At 38.7% G+C, this 19,829-nt stretch overlaps 1 protein-coding gene across 1 annotated transcript; it reads right to left on the minus strand.

Annotated features, from left to right (window-relative positions):
• Positions 1 to 8,613: 8,613 nt before the first annotated feature.
• On the minus strand, positions 8,614 to 9,152 carry LOC149177243 (heavy metal-associated isoprenylated plant protein 12-like). The gene has a single exon (XM_089423348.1). It carries the CDS (start codon positions 9,127 to 9,129, stop codon positions 8,881 to 8,883), a length of 249 nt encoding a protein of 82 aa, XP_089279474.1. The 5' UTR covers positions 9,130 to 9,152; the 3' UTR covers positions 8,614 to 8,880.
• Between the last annotated feature and the right edge of the window lie 10,677 nt (positions 9,153 to 19,829).

Here is a 19,829-nt window from a genome sequence, read left to right on the forward strand (position 1 = left end):
TGTAGGATTCTTCCAAGAAGTACACAATGATGTGTTTGGACCTGTGTCACTTTAATCATTGGGAAAATATATGTACTATGTTTCATTAATAAATTACTTTTCAAGAAATAAATATATTTATTTCAAGGAGTTTCTTCCAACTAGTACACAATGATGTGTTTGGACCTCTGTCACTTCAATCATTGGGAAAATATATGTACTATGTCTCATTAATAAATGACTTTTCAAGGAATAAATATATTTATTTCAAAGAGTTTAAGGATCTTGTCGAAAATCAAATAGAGAAGAAAATTAAGGTGCTTAGGACAAATAATGGTGGAAAATTATGTGGGAGTCAATTTGAAGAATTCTATAAAAAAATGCAGTATAAAAAGAAAAAATAGTACTCCATACACACCTCATCAAAATGGAGTTGCAGAAGGGATGAATAGGATGTGAATGGAGAAATCAAAGGGCATGCTCAGTGGTGTCTATTTCATAGGAATTCTAGGTAAAGGCCATGGACATTGCTTGTTACCTAATATATAGATCACCCCCATTAGTGTTGGATGATAAGACTCCACATGAGGCATGGACTTGTAAGAATCCTTCTCAGAAACACCTTAGGTCATTTGGTTGTGATGCTTATGTACATGTTCCAAAGGAGAGTAGGAGTACGCTAGTTATGAAAACAAAAAAGTGTAAATTTATTCGATATAAAGATGGTCTAAAAGGTTATAATGTTTAGAACCTAGAAACTAAGAATATAGTATAGAGTCGAGTTGTGGTATTTAAAGAATTCAAAGATCTTGTCAAAAAAGAAGTATTACAAAGTGAAAAGGCACCAAAAAATACAAAGCTTGAATTAAAGATGATGAACTAGACTCTATAGAAGAACAAGAAAAAGAATAAGAAGAACCATAGACTTTGCCATTGAGGATATTGATTAGGGAAAGAAGGCAGCCAAAAATGTATGCTTCACATTATTTTCGTTCAATATTTTCCTTGTTTATTACTAATGATGATCTTAGAATTGTTAGGGAGGTATTGGATCTAGATGATGTAAAACTCTGGAAAAAGGCCATGGCTAAAGGAATGGCAGCCTTGGACAAGAATGTGGCTTTGAATATAGAGGATTTGTTAGCTAGAGGAAAGCCCATTGGAAGTAAACGTGTGTTCAATTGGAAGCTAAATTCAAAAGAAAAATGGAGAAATGAAAAGCTTAGTTAGTAGGAAATGGTTACTCTTAGTTACAAGGAATTAAATTTGCTGATATTTTTTCTCTTGTTCCAAAGTTTAATTCTATTAGATTTCTTTTAAATATTGTGCTTCTTTTGATCTTGAAGTAAAACATATGGATGTGAACATAGCATTTCTTTGTGTGGATATGGAAGAAGAAATCTACATGAAGCAACTAAAAGGATTTGTTGTGAAAGGAAAGGAAAGAAATAGCTAGTATCCATGCTAAAAAATTCCTTGTATGGGTTGAAACAATCACCAATGATGTTGTATCATGAATTTGATACTTATATATTGGGACTTGTAACATACCCAATTCACCTAACTCAGGTGATGCAGCTACCACTAACACCACTACCATAATCATAAAAGATAAATATACATAACATGACATAATAACATGCAATAAAAACCATAAAAGATAAACCATGGGCATACATAAAACAAGTTTCAAATACTTATATGTTAAAATATTTCGACTGATTGCAAACCTTAAATGTACCAACCAACCATATATCACACAACTCTAGCCCTTTCAGTAGTTGGTCAACCCTGAGCTGGGGCCATGAATCCATTATGACAATGACTACTCAAGTCAATTACATGTCTGATATCAAATATGAATATGACCAATGTTCCAAACCTCGAAATTCTAAAACCAATAGGATTACATACCTCATCAATGCCACACCTAAGTAGAGCACCCCTTTCTTTTCCCATGGAATACCTTGGGATGTGTGACTACCTCTAGGTGTCTAACTCAACCAACCATGGATGCATTGGAGCCTTGTGGCGTCTAGGAGTTATTACTGCCCTCAAGGGTATCACAGTACCCTCTAAGCCAATGTAGGGACAATTCTCCCTCCAAGGCTCCAACCTTCCTTAAGGCAACACGAGGAAATCTACCCTCGTACCTAGGACCACCTAGAGTCCTTGGGGTATAGTATCTAGGGATCCTATGGTTCTCCCTAGAACTAGGTCCACCATCATCCCTTGGGAGTCTCTAATGGAAAGGAAGTTGAATCCCCCGTGTTCCATTTCTTTTACCTTTTATAATTTAGGATTCAAGTATTTTATTATTATTCCTAAAGATGACGTTAGGAATATTATAACCATAATAATGCTTTAGATTAGGAACCATGTGTAGGTTCTACCATGTGACCTTTATTTTTGTAGAGTCTTAGCCCCTATACCATTTTTTTTCCCTTGGCTTACAGTCGTGATGTCATTTATTACTACATGTGCAATTTACACATCACATTTGTCATGATTGTTGGCTTTTGAACACACAAACTCTATATCTCGACCACGCAAGAATCTTGGCCTTAAAACACATTAGTAGACTAGCCCATTGGCCTAACATATTTATACCCATGGAGGCACATATCCACCAACAAAACCTAGCTCACTAACCTAATGATAATGTACACAAGTACATACATGGGTCATCTTAAAGGTGTCGCCATATTTGTCTCACATGCTAACTCACTCTCTCATGCACTCTTCATCTTCCCCTCTCTTCCTCACTCTCCCTCTCTCTCCCTTCCTCACTATCAACCTTCTTTCCCTCTTTACCTCTCCATTCCTTGTTCCTTCTCTATACCTCCTCACCTCTCTCTCTCTCTCTCCTTCACTCCCTCTCTCTCCACCCTCATTCAACTCCCTTCCACTCTTTCTCTATCCCTCTCTTTGCACCTCCCTTGATATCTCCTTCACAACAACCCCTTTTGGCTCTATCTCTCTGATGTAGCAAAGCTGCATCTTTACATAATTTCCGCGAGGACCTATGGGTTATGGGCCCACATATATATCGGAAGCATTTCAATCAGTGGACTTCACAACAAAACTTACCAATCATCATCAACTACATGTCGCACAACTGACATATTCATTTTAACACATGACTTTTGACACTCCAAATCTCCATCGTCGATCTGTCCCATTTGATCCAACGGTTATCGCATCACCCACTCGCAACCTAGCTTGGTTGATCTCCACCATCGATCAACCCCGCATGATCCAATGTATATCATGTAATCTCGCATGAAATCTTGCATGACTGATATCAAATCGAGAGCGTGCGAGAAAAGTAGTTTTCCCATGCTACGTGTCGACCACTAAGGTTAATCACGCGAATTTTAGAAATACCATTTAACAGGTTTTTTCTGCGCGAGATACTTCTTACTGCCTATGAATACTACCACACAACCAAACCTCATGAATAACACAAAACACAATGTCATTTAGCGCAGAGCCTTCACTACTCCAACAGCGCGATTAATCCAAAGAAACAAAAAAAACCACGAATTTAACACATAGATAATTGTATTACATAAAATTATTACATATGCCCCATGGAGTGGCGGCCCTCTACTAGGTCTTACATCGATACTGGGCCTCCTCTACAGATACACGAAGACTCTATTTTATAACAGTGGAGAAATAAAGGATTGGATCATTCTAGATCTAATCTTTCATCATAAAATCACTAAGATCACTGAACCAAGTTACAACAAATCTTATCGATTTAACGAAAATATTGTCTTTTAGGCCACATTGACTTCTCGAAGGTTTGAAAAATTGAATTTGACGTGGGGTGGGTTTATACTCCTGCATCAGGCTCCCGAGGTACAAAACTTTTATGACCTCCTAGTCATATGCCTTCTTCATCCCTTAGCAATTTTACCCACATCCTTTGTGGAATTGCCTTTATGATCTTTCTATGAGCTAAAACAAAACCTCTACTGCAACAAGTCCTCCCTGCTACACGATACCTCACCAAGCTTCTCTCCTCTGAGCTCAGTCTTTCGGCATCTCTCTGGTTCTCTCTTCTTTGGAACCATTTGAGCACTCCTGGCTCTACGTTGCTGCAATATTTTCACCTTCTTCTACTGCTACCTGTACGACAATATAAAGACCACAAACTCTCCAATCTTCAACATAATTGTACCTCCTTCTTTTGCACACAAACTCTATCTCCCAGGAAACCTTTCCCTGCTCTAATACCACTTTGATGCAGCAAAGTTGCACCTTTACATAATTCATGCGTGGACCTGTGGTTTATGGGCCCATGTATACATTGGAAGCATTTCAATCAGCAGACTTAACAACAAAACTGACCAATCATCATCAACCACATGTCGCACAATTGACGTATTCATTTTAACACTTTTGGTGCAAAAAATTTTCACCGTCGATCTATCCCGTCCAATCCAATGACTATCGCGTCACCCGCTCGCCAACTAGCTTGGCTGATCTCCACTGTCGATCAATCTTGTGTGATCCAATGAATATCATGTAATCTCGCGTGAAATCTTGCACAACCAATATCAAATCGACAGCGCGCGAGAAAAGTAGTTTTCCCGTGCTACGTGTCGACCGTTAAGGTTAATCGCATGAATTTTAGAAATACCATTTACCAGGTTTTTTCCGCACGAGATACTGCTTACTGCCTACGAATACTACCACACAACCAAACCTCATGAATAACACAAAACACATAGTCATTTAGCGCAGAGCCTTCACTACTCCGACAGCGCGATCTTCATTAATACAAAGAAACAAAAGAAAACCACGAATTGAAAACACAGATAATTGTATTACAGAAAATTATTACATATGCCCCATGGAGTGGTGGCCCTCTACCAAGTCTTACATCGATACTGGGCCTCCTCTACAAAAACACGAAGACTCTATTTTATAGCAGTGGAGAAATAGAGGATCAGATCATTCCAGATTTGATCCTTCCTCATAAAATCACTAAGATCACTCAACCAAATTACAACAAATCTTATCGATTTAATGAAAATATTGTCTTTTAGGCCATGTTCACTTCTCGAAGGTTTGAAAAATTGAATTTGACGTGGGGTGGGTTGATGCACCTGCATCAGGCTCCCGAGGTACAAAAATTTTATGACTTCCTAGTCGTATGCCTTCTTCATCACTTAACAATTTTACCCACATCCTTTGTGGAATTTCCTTTATGATCTTTCTGTGAGCTGCAACAAAACCTCTACAGTAACAAGTCCTCCCTACTACACGATACCTCACCCAGCTTCTCTCCTCTGAGATCAATCTTTTGGCATCTCTCTAGTTCTCTCTTCTTTGGAACCATTTGAGCACTCCTGGCTCTAGGTTGTTGCAATCTTCTCACCTTCTTTTGCTACTACTCATACAACAATATAAAGACCACAAAATCTCCAATCTTCAACATAAGTGTACCTCCTTCTTTTGCACGCAAACTCATTTTGCAGGAAACCTTTCCCTGCTCTGATACCACTTAGATGCAGCAAAGTTGCATCTTTACATAATTCGCGCGTGGACCTGTGGTTTATGGGCCCATGTATACATCGAAAGCATTTCAATCAGTGGACTTCACAGCAAAATTGACCAATCACCGTCAACCACGTGTCGCAAAATTGACCTATTCATTTTAACACTTGACTTTTAGCGCTCCAAATATCCGTTGTCGATCTGTCCCGTCTGATCCAACGGCTATCACATCACCCGCTCACCAACTAGCTTGGTCGATTTCCACCGTCGATCAATCCCACCCTCACCCAGCTTCTCTCCTCTGAGATCAATCTTTTGGCATCTCTCTAGTTCTCTCTTCTTTGGAACCATTTGAGCACTCCTGGCTCTAGGTTGTTGCAATCTTCTCACCTTCTTTTGCTACTACTCATACAACAATATAAAGACCACAAAATCTCCAATCTTCAACATAAGTGTACCTCCTTCTTTTGCACGCAAACTCATCTTGCAGGAAACCTTTCCCTGCTCTGATACCACTTAGATGCAGCAAAGCTGCATCTTTACATAATTCGCGCGTGGACCTGTGGTTTATGGGCCCATGTATACATCGAAAGCATTTCAATCAGTGGACTTCACAACAAAATTGACCAATCACCGTCAACCACGTGTCGCAAAATTGACATATTCATTTTAACACTTGACTTTTAGCGCTCCAAATATCCGTTGTCGCTCTGTCCCGTCTGATCCAACGGCTATCACATCACCTGCTCACCAACTAGCTTGGTCGATTTCCACCGTCAATCAATCCCACATGATCCAACAGATATCGCGTAATCTCGCGTGAAATCTTGCACAACCGATATCAAATCGAGAGTGCACGAGAAAAGTAGTTTTCTCGTGCTACGTGTCGACCGCTAAGGTTAATCACGTGAATTTTAGAAATACCATTTACCAGGTTTTGTTCGCGCGAGATACTGCTTATCGCCTACGAATACTACCACATAGCCAAACCTCACGAATAACACAAAACACATAGTCATTTAGCACAGAGCCTTCACTACTCCGGCAGCGCGATCTTCATTAATCCAAAGAAACAAAACAAAACCATGAATTTAACACACAGATAATTGTATTACAGAAAATTATTACTTATGCCCCATGGAGTGGCGGCCCTCTACCAGGTCTTACATCGATCCTGGGCCTCCTCTACAAATACACGAAGACTCTATTTTATAACAGTGGAGAAATAGAGGATCGGATCATTCTAGGTCTGATCGTTCCTCATAAAATCACTAAGATCACTCAACCAAATTACAACAAATCTTATCGATTTAACAAAAATATTGTCTTTTAAGCCACATCGACTTCTCGAAAGTTTGAAAATTTGAATTTGACGTGACGTGAGTTGATACTTCTGCATCACTCTCCCTCCTCCCTCCCTCTTAGAGATTATAGACATAACAAGATGAATGTCCTTTAATAAATGTGAATCTGCTTTTAAAATTGCAGACATGCTTTTAAAAGTGCACATATGCTTTTGAAAATGCACACACATCCTTGAAATCATGCCTGCATTTTTTAAAAAGTTCATGCACTTTTGAAATTGTGCATGTGTTTTTCGAAAATCGATGTTGGAAATCATTTTTGATTGTTTGAGGAGCATTAAGGCTATAAGATTAGAAGTTTGAAGAGCATTAAAGCTATAAGATTAAAAATACATGTATTTTGGTTGTTTGAGGAATATTAAAGCTATAAGATTAGAAATGCATTTGTTTTTAAGAATACATATCAGTTTTTATGTAAATAGCATTTGTTTTTAAGAATACATATCAGTTTTTATGTAAACACATTTGTGCTGAGCACTTTTAGAAATGCATGTGTTTTTAATAATACATATCCATTTTTATGTAAACACATTTGTGATACCCCATTTCCACTTTTAATACCATCATTGGGTAACTTTTTAATAGTTATTATTCATGTTAATTTCACCTAATTAAAAATAAATTTAAGTTATTTAACAAATACTTCGAAAATAAGAAAGTGTATTTACAATTGCAAATAAACTTATCTCTAATCTAGTATATGGTTGGAAAAGTGTGCCTTTAAAATAACTTGAAACTTGTTGCTATTAACCTACAGTATCTTTTCTCTTAGACTCTAATGTATTTGGTTCGAATAGTACAGTGATGTGTGGTTTGACGGTAAGTCATTTGGGCTATGCCCAGGCAGACCGAAGTTCAAATCTCATTGAGTACATTGACCTGCTGTGGTGGCGGCTAGAGGGGCAGATTCCCCTTTCCCGTTGAGTCTGCTCTTGCTAAAATCATAGGAACTCAAGTATAACTGATTTGCAGGTGGTTGGTTATGCTCTTGGTGTTATAGTGGCAGCGTGAAGGTTTGATCCTGGGTCTCCCCTAGATTAGGCCAGGCAGTTACCGATTCACCATGTATGTATAAAAAAAAAATGTATTTGGTTCGAATTAAAGTCAACGCAATTTTTTTGGACTGAGCAATAAAATTGCGATTACACTGTTTATGATTATTTTTTTCTTCCTACCGGCGTCCACCATAGCGAATACTGCAAATTCAAATTCAAATCCAAATCCAAATCCAAAATCATCTTGATAAAACACCAGCAAAATATCCCCTTTGTGCGGCCTTCTCCCACTGTAACAAAAACAAATCATAATTTTGTTTCATTAATTCCGAACTTTTGAAGGTGTTATTTATAAATTTGTAGTGTAAAAGAATACAATCAATATTAAAACAAGTAACATCACTAATTGAAATCTCTAAAAAATTTTATATTTAAAATTAATTTACAAATAATCTCACCCCTAGTTTATATTTTTTTTTCAAAATAGTAAATTTGAGATTTGAGATTCAAATAATTTTATAAACATTGAATTCAGTTTTAGTCCTAACCATGATTCATACAGGGGATTTTTCCAGACAGTAAGTTGGAACTTTGTGATTCAAATAATTTTATAAGCATTGAATTCGTTAAATATTAAAAGCACATCTACAATCTCATAAAAATTGTAAAAAAATAAAATTAAAATTAAAAAGAAGATCGAAGGGTAACTATAAACAGCCCAGTGGTTCGCACCAGAATCTATTTCTGGGCCTTTGTCGGTTGTTTATGCTTCCCTTCAATTAGCCACTGAACATCCTTTGGTGATGTCACCTGCAATAAATAGTTGCAGGCCTAGTACATATGTATATTTAGTGAAGGTAAGCCATCCCCCATTGTCCCATTATCTCTGAAATTCCCTTGAGACCACCAGTTCCCAGCTGCTGCAGCATCACAAGCAGCTTACATCATCTACTGAAATTCCCTTCAGACCACCAGTTGTCTCCCCCATGCCCATACTTTCCCCCATAAAGAAGAAATAGGAAGAGATAGGTCTAACAGATTGTGCAGCCACTGGGATCCTCACCTCTCACGACAGTATATGAAGAGTATCCTTCATAAGGCCCGTACCCATATTGGGGATTCACTTGATGATGATACACAACTGCCGGAGTCTCTGCAGCCGCCTTCTCTTCTTTGGCAGGACCCACGCTCAGCAGCTCTCTGAATCCGAGCTTCATCAGTTTCTTTGCCAGAACCACGGGATCTGCTTCTCCGAGCACAGTTATCTCTCTCTTCTGCATATCAACTGCAACGGACTCTACGCCTGCAATCAAATATCATATCACTAATCAAAACCCAATTCTCATTGTAACGAGAATTACAATGGATAAATATTGGATTGATAGTTACCTTCAACAACTGCAACAGCTCTCATGGTCCTTCTCTTGCTTTTCTCATCTTCCATCGCCACTTTCAACACCATTTTCTGCAAATATAACACATGCAGGGCCATCAATTCATGATTGCAGAATTTCTAAATCGATGATTCTGATTCAACAGAGTTAGAGTTAGAGTAGTGACATACCTTCATATTTGACAGCCTTCGAAAACTGTCAGTGATATGTGCAGAAGGCAAGCAGAAATTAATCGAATGGCACTGGGAGCCTTCAGGTTAATGAAAGCTCGAAGAGTCACTAGCTCAGAGCAGTTGGCGTGAATGAAGGAGAGCCCTACACATATAAATCGTTGTGCTTTGTGCAGAAGAAGAGCTGTGCTACGCGGGCGGCGGCGTTTCAACGCGTCGGAAAGATGACCAAGGCAGAATCTTTGACGACAGGGAAAAGTATCTGCCATAGGTGGTGGGTTCCACCAGCAGTTGAGCGGGTCTTATAAAGTCTTCTCAGTCGTAAGTTTATTGTGGACTCTGGCCAGCGGTACGAATTTTCTAAGGAAGTGTCTACTTATGTCGAGGAATTGTCTAAAAGTAATAAAAATAATAGGAATATGGGCAAACAATTTCAAAAGCTCTTGCACCAGCGGTGTTTGAATCATGTTTTTGATGGTGGAAATGGATTCAGCGCCATCAAAAAGCTCTGGGGCACCCAAAACTTTGAAATAAACCTTTGGAGCACCCAAAACTTTGAGCTTTGACAGCTATAACCTAGATTCACAAAAATCCCTGCCAGATTTTATGAAAATCTTGCTAAAATTTCTATAATTTTCATGGCAAAAAAGAGTCCACTTAAACAAACATTTTCGAATCTTTTAACAGCTTTGACTGCAAAGCTCTGTGGGCTTTAGGGCAAAAAAAGTCAAAGCTCTTTGGGCTTTAGGACAAAAAAGAGTTGAGTTAGATTACGACATTTTCGAATTTGTCGATCTTTTAACCGCTTTGACCGCAAAGCTCTCTGGGCTTTAGTAATTTCGTGATATAAGTATATTTCTAATTTATAGATGAAATGGGTTTTTAGAGTGGTTACTTTTAATCAAATTAGGGTAGAGATTTTTAAATACTTGAATGTTCTAACAGTTTTTATGGGTACTTAATCTCTTTAGGGATTCAAAAATATATTTTAAACAACCAAAAATCACAATTTTGGTTGGAATTGTATTAAAGAATTAAAGTGAAAAAACCATTTCCTTCTAATTAGAGCTGGTGTAGGGGAGGGTCGCCAATACATGTGCGCCCTCCCCGCCACGTCAGTTTACCACGCGTCAACCCACATGGCTCCGGTACGACACCTGTCCACCGTGGAGCTGGCCGTGTGGGCTATCACCTCGCGTCTTAAAACACCTCCTTCGCGCCATTTACTAGGTTGGTCTGGGCTCATTTCTGCGATGTTCCATTTTCCCTTTGTCTTTCTGCTCAGGGCCGGTTGTTGGGCGAAGCCCCCCGCCGAAGATGGCGCGGGACGGCCCTATAACCTGCGCGCATGGTGGTTAGAACGTGTGTTGGGGGAATGCTGTGTTCGGTCGACAGGGTTTGTATTGTTGCGCGCAGAGTCGTTTATTCGTGTGCTGGTGCGAAGGTTTGATGGAGTTTCTGGGTTTCTCGCTGGGACAGCGGTTCTGCTTTTCTTGTGCTTTTCCGCCTGGATTTCTTGGTCGTTCTGGAATGCAAGTTGTTTAACATGGAATGCCGGTTGTTTAGCATTTCTCTGGTGGTGGTCTTATTCGGCGATTTTGTTGTTTGGGGAGGAGTCGGTCGCCATTCTACTGAGCTTGAGGTAACATAGGATTTTTCTGTTTTGCTCTGCTGTTTTTGTTGTTTTTCTGATCTCTAATGGCTTCTAATGGCTTTTTTCTTCCTGTTGCAGGTGTTGCAGGTGTGGAAAAGGACGTTGCAGGTGTGGAGAAGGTCTGGCGAGCTGTGGGGAAGGTGGGGGAGGTCGGCGACCATCCATGGCCTGTAACCAGTAGGATTTTTAATCCTACCAGCTTTACTCTGTGTTTTTCAACACAAGCATCTCTAACAGGATATTTTGTGAACTTTCTATGGCATTTTATGGCAGTATTTTGAGCATTTTTTTGAGGGTTTAGGGTTTTAGGCATTCTATGGCATTTTTTCTGTTTTAGGGTTTAGGGTTTTAAGCATTCTGTTTTTGCTGTTTTAGCCTATTTTAGCCCTCAAAACGCTCTGTAGCTGCTCTCCCCTGACTTGCATAGCCGGCCCCGAGCAGAAAGACAAAGGGAAAATGGAACATCGCAGAAATGAGCCCAGACCAACTTTCGAAACTCTCTGTAGCTGCTCTCAATTGCCTTGTTACTGTGTTTGCTTTATAGATAAAAACGCTGCATTTTTATTGTCCCTGCTATTGTATCTTTTTCATTTGGCATATGAGGGTTTCTCTTTTCTTTCATAGAGTTCTGAGTGCTCCGCTTCGTGCTATTGTTTGTTTTATATTCGACTGCTCGGAGGGGAAGGCTCTTCTAAAGCCTCACTAAACCCTTACGAAGCTTCTTCGCAGACCTACTACTCAGGTTGCTCTCTAGGCTACAATGTTGTAGTTATGTATTTCTAGCCGAGAGCCTAGTAATTTCCTTGTCGGTAAATTATTGGTATTTTTAATCTCCTTTCTGGAAATGAGACTTGTCAAGCGGCCTCAGCCCTTGTAGACATTCTGTATAAGTTATATGTTTTTTTTTTCTAATGGACTTTGTATGGAAGCCGTGGACATTTTACGACCTTAATCACAGTTATACTGTTAATTTATTTATGGTTTCTTGAAGTCATAACTGTTATCTTGTTTCCTTCTATGAAAGTCTTATTCCGAATTTTACACACAAGTTGCATTCTCTATTATTTAAATTGACTTATAAGCATTTCTCTGGATACTGTTTGAACGCTACTATTCTTGATTTACTCATTGTAGAATATTATGATTTCCTTATGCTGTAAAACCTTGCATAGTGCTAAGTTTTTGAGATCGTTTTCACTTGTGACGGTGCATCTCTATTTGAAGGTTATTTTGTTTTTACAGCTGATGAGTTTATAAGTTAAGAAATGGGTAGGGTTTACTGTTTTATGAACAAAGCTTCTACTCTTTTATTTCCTTTTAATATCGCTCAGCTTTTACTAGCAAACTTTATAGGATTAAATCCTTGTCAGGGTTTTGTTAGAGTTTTGTCAGGGTTTTGTTAGAGTTTTGTCAGGGTTTTGTTAGAGTTTCCTTGTCAGGGTTTTGTTAGAGTTGAAATGCCCGATAATGCATGCAGAGAGATTGACCGTTCTTCATGAAGAAATAGGTTCGATATCTGCTTGAGTCGGAGTGTTGGTGTTTTCAACCTGTAACTCCAGTGTCTCTCAGTAGTTATGTCTTCGGTCAGGTCTTGAGTGGGCATATCAATTTGGAACAATTTCTGTTTTTTACACCTATGACCTGGAGCATATTTTTCATCACAATTATAGGAGAGTCCATTTCTTTGGTGGTCTGCCATTTGTGTTGGAGACAACCTTTGTACTTCCAAGGGATGTGTAGGAATTGTGCTAAGTTGGAATATTTGATTCTGCAAACAGATTTCTATGCACTTTTGAAACTTTTCTTCCTAGTTGCTTGGGGAACAGGGATATAAGGAGTGCAGAGCTATCGGGAGAGGAGAATGTGTTGATAATAGTGATATATTTGTAGGGTGCTGGTATCCATTGTAGCTGTTGAATTGTCTAGATTGTGTACCTCTGAATGTAAATTTCTTGTAATATGTGAAAAGAATATTGAATCAAAACCCTCCTTGACCTGTATATAGCACATGACCTACTGAAATTTTAAATTTATGGAGTCGGTATAATCTCTATTCCAAAAAACATAATTATTGTTGCTTAGTTGCCATGCATTAGATACTGTGAACACTCTTATCAAGAGCCAATTCAATCCCTTTAAGAATGGCATGTGCTTCTGCCTGATTGTTGATCTTTCCTAAGGTTCATTCAAATTTTAAACTTTATTTATCTCCAGCGTTGATGACAAGACCCACAATTGCAGTTACCCTGGATTTCCTTTCGGTACACTGATTTCCTTTGAATCTCTCTTATTTTTGCAATGCCTAGTTTTGTGCAGGGAAGTTTAAATTACAGGAAAGCTTAACATGCTGTAGATTTTGAGCTCTGAAGCAATTTTGTGGGATTTTTGTAGACCTACTGCTTTGGAATTTCCTTCTTACATGTATTAGAGGCAATTCATAATTTTTCTGTACCGTAATACACTGTTATAGATCAATATTAACTCCAGAACTCATAAGTGTAAAAAGGGATCTAAAGAAACAGAGACATGATTCTCTTGATGCTTAAAAGATCCCATCTTAAGATGGGTCTATGCTGGTTTATATTTTGTAGATTTATAAATTATTGTAATTTTATTTTTATTTAGTTTTTATAATAATTTAGCTATTTTTAATTTTCCATTTTTACTCCAATTCTTTTTTCCCCCTCTAAGAAGGCTGTTGTAACTTTGCGTCAATTATAACAATTCATTAGTTAACCAAACAATTGTCATATGTGAATCACTCATATTGTCAAACAATTGATCTACTCATGAAGGAAAATGAAAAAGGTGAATAGGTGCTTAGAAAAGAATTAATGACTAAGCCACAATTCGTCATATAGCTGATTAGGTTATTGTGCACCCAAATTTCTCTATCTTTTGGAAAGTTGATGTAACAAGATGGAACAATATGATTCTCATAGTTGTTCATCAACTGATTTGATTAATTTAGATACTTCCATCATTTTTACTGACACATATAAAAACACATGCTCTCTATAAGTTGGGCATACTCCACGGTGGACAGGTGTCGTACCGGAGCCATGTGGGTTGACGCGTGGTAAACTGACGTGGCGGGGAGGGCGCACATGTATTGGCGACCCTCCCCTAGGTGATTGATAAAAATCATAACTATGTTCTTTATTGTATTTCTAGTTTCCAGCAATGTAAAGTTCTTATTCATTCTAATTCAATCAATAACATGCTAAGTATAGAGTTCCTTACTACTAGTGCCTCGTACATTAGAAGCGAGCAGGAGGTGTTTCTAATTGTGAGTGTAGACTTCTATTCAGTGTTAAGTGATTGTAAACTTGCCCAGCACTGTCATCACATTATAACGGTCCACTTATTGGAGCCATAAGTGAGTTTAGAGCTTTGTACAGTGCGCACAGAATAACTTATAGAAATAGTTTTATCATAATTAATATTTTACAGAAAAACATATTCCATTGAAAATTTCTTATCAACACACAGTTAGGTTGCCACAAGAAATCACTACTAGGTTGTAAGCCAAAATGTTGTTGTGCCAAGAAAAAGATACAATCCATCCAAAATCCACATCATAATGTGGTTAGAACCGAAAACATATGACACCCCTATTCTTTATGGCCCTGAGAATCTTGAGTGCCAAAACTCCCCGAGTTACCTTCTTGAGCCAGGTAGGTTGGCCTACCAGGCTGATTAGGAAATGGTTGATTGTTGCCATATGATTGATTCCAATTTGCAGCTTCCAACCATGGAGGTATTGAGTACCCATACCTCACATTTGCACTACTGACCCCTGCATTAAGTGGAGGTGTGTAATGAGCATACAGAGAATTGACACCAGCTCTGGTAGGAACAAGGCAAGTGGGTAAACCCTCGGTTTGATAGTGGGGCACTTGAATGTTTATGAGATCTTGGAATAATGGTGTATTATCTGCAATGGAGTCCAATGAGTTTGAAATAATCCTAGTTTCATCAGCTATTCTTGTATCGTTGATCATCCCTTGTTCCTTTTCAAGCATTTGTTGTGCCTTTCGTTTTTCCTTTTCCTGTCTTGCCATTTGCTTTTGTTGGTCCTTAACTTGCCTTGCTTTATCTCTTTCAATCCTTTCTTCTGCTCGCTGTTGTGCTGCAACAATCCTTGCTGCCTTCTTCTCCTTGACCATATCCTTCTTTTTCTGTTTTAATTCTTGCATTTCAAGTTTCTTTTTTTCTGACTCAACTAACAGGTTTATATAGTCCTCTGAGGTGAGTAGCTGTGAGCTTCGGCCCAGACGAAGACTACCCAGTGCACCTTGCGTTTTTCTCATTGATACTCTCTCTACTGGTAGCTTTAGGAACCGTCCAAGTGCCTTCTCCACCCCTTCCACCTGCATGTCATTGCTTGGTACTTCCCTTTCAGTATCTGTTGGAACTGATTGAACCATATCATTATCTTCATTTGATGCCTCATTATGTCCTTCATCTTCTTCCATTGATCTATTGTCCACAAAAAAATGAACAATTTCACTGTTCAATTCTGCTGGTTGTGAGGGCATGTTCATGCTTTCTTCATTGGTTGCTGAGACACTATGTGCATTCAAATTGATCATTGCTTCTGCTAGCCATGAAGGTGGGGTTACTTGGCTTGGCAATGTCAATTGGTCATTGTCAACTGCATGTTCAACAATATCATTAGCAATATCAGCAACAGGAATTTGATGTTCTTGAGTTGGTGGAACAATCTCCATGTTACTAGGAATTTGTTCATTGTTATATTGTGTTTCACATACAGTTTCATCATCTTCAGCATATAACTATCCTTGAGACAGGGAAATCATATTACCAGCTGCAACAACATCATCTTGGTCATCTTCTTCTTGCACTTCAACACATGTTTGGACATTCCCTTCTTCCTGACCATCCACATGAAACGCTTGGCTACAACCAGTATCATGCATAAGAGCATCATAGTTCAGTGGCCAGATTCCTGTCCTCCTAAAGCCAGCCTTGATATTTGATGGTGTCAAAGCCCTTTTAAAAGCTTTACTTGCAAGCTCTGCTAGCTCAAACCTTTTCACCTCAACCCCTGGATTCTTTGTCATCCATGCAGCACGCTCCGACCTGAAATAGTTCTTGAAAGGGCCAAACACACTAACATCAAGGGGTTGCAGCCTATGAGTGGTATGAGCGGGCAATGTCAACAGGTCGATGCCTAAATTGTTTGCTTCCTCAATTGTTTGTACAGCCATGTGGCTCCCATGGCCATCTAATATCAAAAGGTGTCTGTTATTAGGCGAGACGCCACCTGGTACCGATGCAGCAAAGTGAAAAATCCAACTTAGAAACAGTTCTTTAGTCATCCATGCATGGGGATGTGCAGCCATGCATGCACCTGGTTCACAGTTCTGTATATAGTTTTTCAGTTGATTTTTACCTTTGAATAGATAAAATCCTGGGATTGAAGTACCAATTGCATTAACACAACATAAAATAGTTATCCACTCCCTGCTCTTGGGCAAAATCTTTGGCACATTTCGGCTCCCTCTCTTGGCAATTACCCGCATGCCACAATTCCTCCCTGCCTGTAAACCTGTTTCATCACAGTTCCATATATGGTCTGCTCCATAAGAATGTTTATCATAAGCACTAGAAAGTGTGTCATAGAACTTTTGCACAACTGTAGGGCACAAATTTAATGCTCTGTCTCTGTCAAGGCCCTCAGCAGTACGCAATACAAGTTCTGGATGCCTTTTTTTAAACCCAAACCACCATGATTTACCAGGAAACCCATCTTTGAATGGGTTTGGCCTCCCTTGACAGATTTGAGCAACTGTTGATTTGAGTTGTATCAACTCTAGCCCATGTCCCAGTTGGGCCATCTCTTTACACCACTCAACCACCTCGGCCTCCTCCTCCTCAGTCATAACTGTAAGAGGCCCTCTACATTTTGTATGAGTCAGTCCATTTATCCAATAATGTATTGACGAGGGAGGAATACCATGTTTTTTTGCAGATGCCCGAACTGAGTATCCATTAAACTCTATGTCGTCAATTGCAACTAACATTTGTTCTTTTGTCCATCCTCTTATAGCACTGATCTTTTTAGTTGAGCTTGCCCCTTGGACTGTTGTTGATGGTGGTTCTGTGGCTGATGGTGTGTTAACATCAGCGGCTGTCACATGGTCATCTTCAACAATGTTCCCCCGTGCATTGCTGGCATCGACATCAGCTGGCCTGTCATCATCAGACGATGTGCATCGCAGCTGCGCACCCCTTGTCACTCTCCTGCCACTTCTCCTTGTACGAGCAGAGTAACTTCCTTTTGCCATAGATGCAACAACCTGTAAAATTATTGCATGCATTTAGACATTAGAATATATGTTAAATTATGCTTTATTACTTCTGCAAAAATTACTTTTCCTCTATTACAGGAAATTATCAAAACATTTTGGATACAGAGCTTGTTACAGGAAATTATCAAATGTGAAGGAGATACGTGCTACTAAAATAGTTACACTTCCTCCATACAAATATGTTATTTTCCATTTTTATTAGGCTAAAAAGAAGTGTGGGTGGGGAACTGATTGTCAGTTTGCTCACTCAGAAGAAGAACTTCAAAAGGGTCAGCAAGTATTTTCTATTTTTGGTCAAAAACTAGAAACAATTTATGGCAATGCAATAAGTTCCAACATTTATGATGAGGTAAATAATTATAAAATCAAGTTGTCCATGCATTATGAGAAAAAGGGAACCTATTCAAATGGGTTGAAGTGCAAATTTTCCCATGGACACAATGAGCTTAGGCCTTTAGGTCACAGATTCATGCAACAATTTGTCCTAACAAAGCATTTTTTTTCAACGTTGTCAAAGAAAGACTCAATTTGTTGATTTTGTCCTGATAGAGCATTTGTTTTCAGCTGTCAAAGAAAGACTCAGTTTTTTGATATTTTACAAGGATCGAATTTGTAACTTTTTTGGCCATGAATATTTCACTGAGATTGTGTGTTGAATTTCAATTTGATAAGAGATGAAATATTTCAGAACAAATATTATTCTATAGTTGCTAACAATTTGAGGATATTTAATGCTATTCCTAATTTGCTCTACATTTTTGGAATTAAAAAATCTTGGTCTTTGATTCCTTCTACTTGTTTACCCATGATCAAATTCTATTACCAATTGAAAATTATGTTACCCACATTTTTCATTTTTTCAGTAAGGACAAAACATTTTGGATACAGAGCTTGTTACATTATGATTCTATGGTCTCCCAGGTGTCATAGACAATTGGTTTTACTTCAGTTTAATTGAGTTTCATTGCAGTCATTTATTTTTTATATTTTTTCATATAATTTATTTTTGTGAAGAACAATCTCTGCTCCAAGATTTCTCTCCATTATCTGTGACTTAATTTACAGTGCTGAATTATGTAAATCCCCATTCCTTTGGTCCAACTTTTACAACTCCGTATGGCTCGGGCTCTCCATACCCTAAGGTCTCGAGCTCAACGAGGTGAAAAGATATGAAGGCCAATAAGACTGTCATCTGCTATGTTACTTATAATTGTGTTTTCTCATTATCTAAAATCTTACAGTCATCTAATCCAATAAAGAGAAATGGTCATCTGCTCGGGCTTCCATTCTAAGAAACCATTCCCCAGTTCTATGGTCCATTCATCAGTAGTATAAATTCACTTATTTGCAGTCTTTCGACTCAATATCAAAATGTTTGCTTTCTCAATAGCTTCATGCTTCTGAAAATATGTGAAAAATTACTAAGTTTATCAGAGTCATTAAAGTTACAATTCGTTTTTGTTCTATGTTTTAACTCATCCATGTTCACTCGGATCTTGTCACTTCTGAATTGCCCAAAATCGGATGGTTCACACTAGGAGTACAGTTTGACATCGGCTGGCATTCTTTCTTTTACAATAACCTTTCCTTCTTTCTGACAGGAGGTCTTATAATAATATAGTTGTCGACCAGTAAAGTAAGTCAAGCAAGCCAGTTCCGTAGCTGTCCAACGGGCAAAGGCTTCTTTCTTTAGAGTGCTGCCCGCCCCCTTCTTCATTCATTCATTTAGGCCCGACTAGGAGTGGATCCAGGGAACCTGGCTCGGGAACAGCTTCTTACTAGTAGGGGCTAATCACAGTAAGAGAGTCCAATCTCTGAAATAGAGCTTAGTCTCTCCCCATAGTAGTATACTAGTAAAAGGCGTAGATTGTGACTTGATCCAATAGAGTCAGAACACCTTTATATCTAAAAGAAATGGTGCTCGATGAAACGATCCAGATTCCACACTATGCTGTGGGCTGGGGGGGAGAGCTGCTCTGCGAAGCTAGGCGTTCAGTGTTCTTATGAAGGAACCATAGAACCCAAGCCATAATAATCGCTCAATTCCTGTAAGCTAAGGTTCAAGGTTCAATTCCTGTTAGGTAAACAAGCTATCGCTCAATTCCTGTAAGCTAAGGTTCAAGGTTCAATTCCTGTTAGGTAAACAAGCTATCGCTCAATTCCTGTAAGCTAAGGTTCAAGGTTCAATTCCTGTAAGCTAAGGTTCAAGGTTCAATTCCTGTTAGGTAAACAAGCTATGACTACAGTACTAGCACGACATACGTAACATTTGGACATACGTAACATTTGTGATATGTAAGTTGTAATCCCTATGAAGTTGATGATCGAATAATTCGTGTAAGCTAACCTTCAATTCCTGTAAGGTAAGCAACCTGTGACATTGATTAGATGGATACGACTGTATTCGATAGCTTAACTCTATAA

Source organism: Pinus tabuliformis, chromosome 4_1, assembly GCF_031772625.1.
Source record: "Pinus tabuliformis cultivar Carrire ecotype Pingquan chromosome 4_1, CPIR1, whole genome shotgun sequence".
NCBI classification, from domain to species: domain Eukaryota; kingdom Viridiplantae; phylum Streptophyta; class Pinopsida; order Pinales; family Pinaceae; genus Pinus; species Pinus tabuliformis.

Excerpts from the sequence above, each read along its gene's own strand:
- LOC149177243 (XM_089423348.1), bottom strand. The coding sequence starts at position 9,129 with ATGCAGAAGAGAGAGATAACTGTGCTCGGAGAAGCAGATCCCGTGGTT.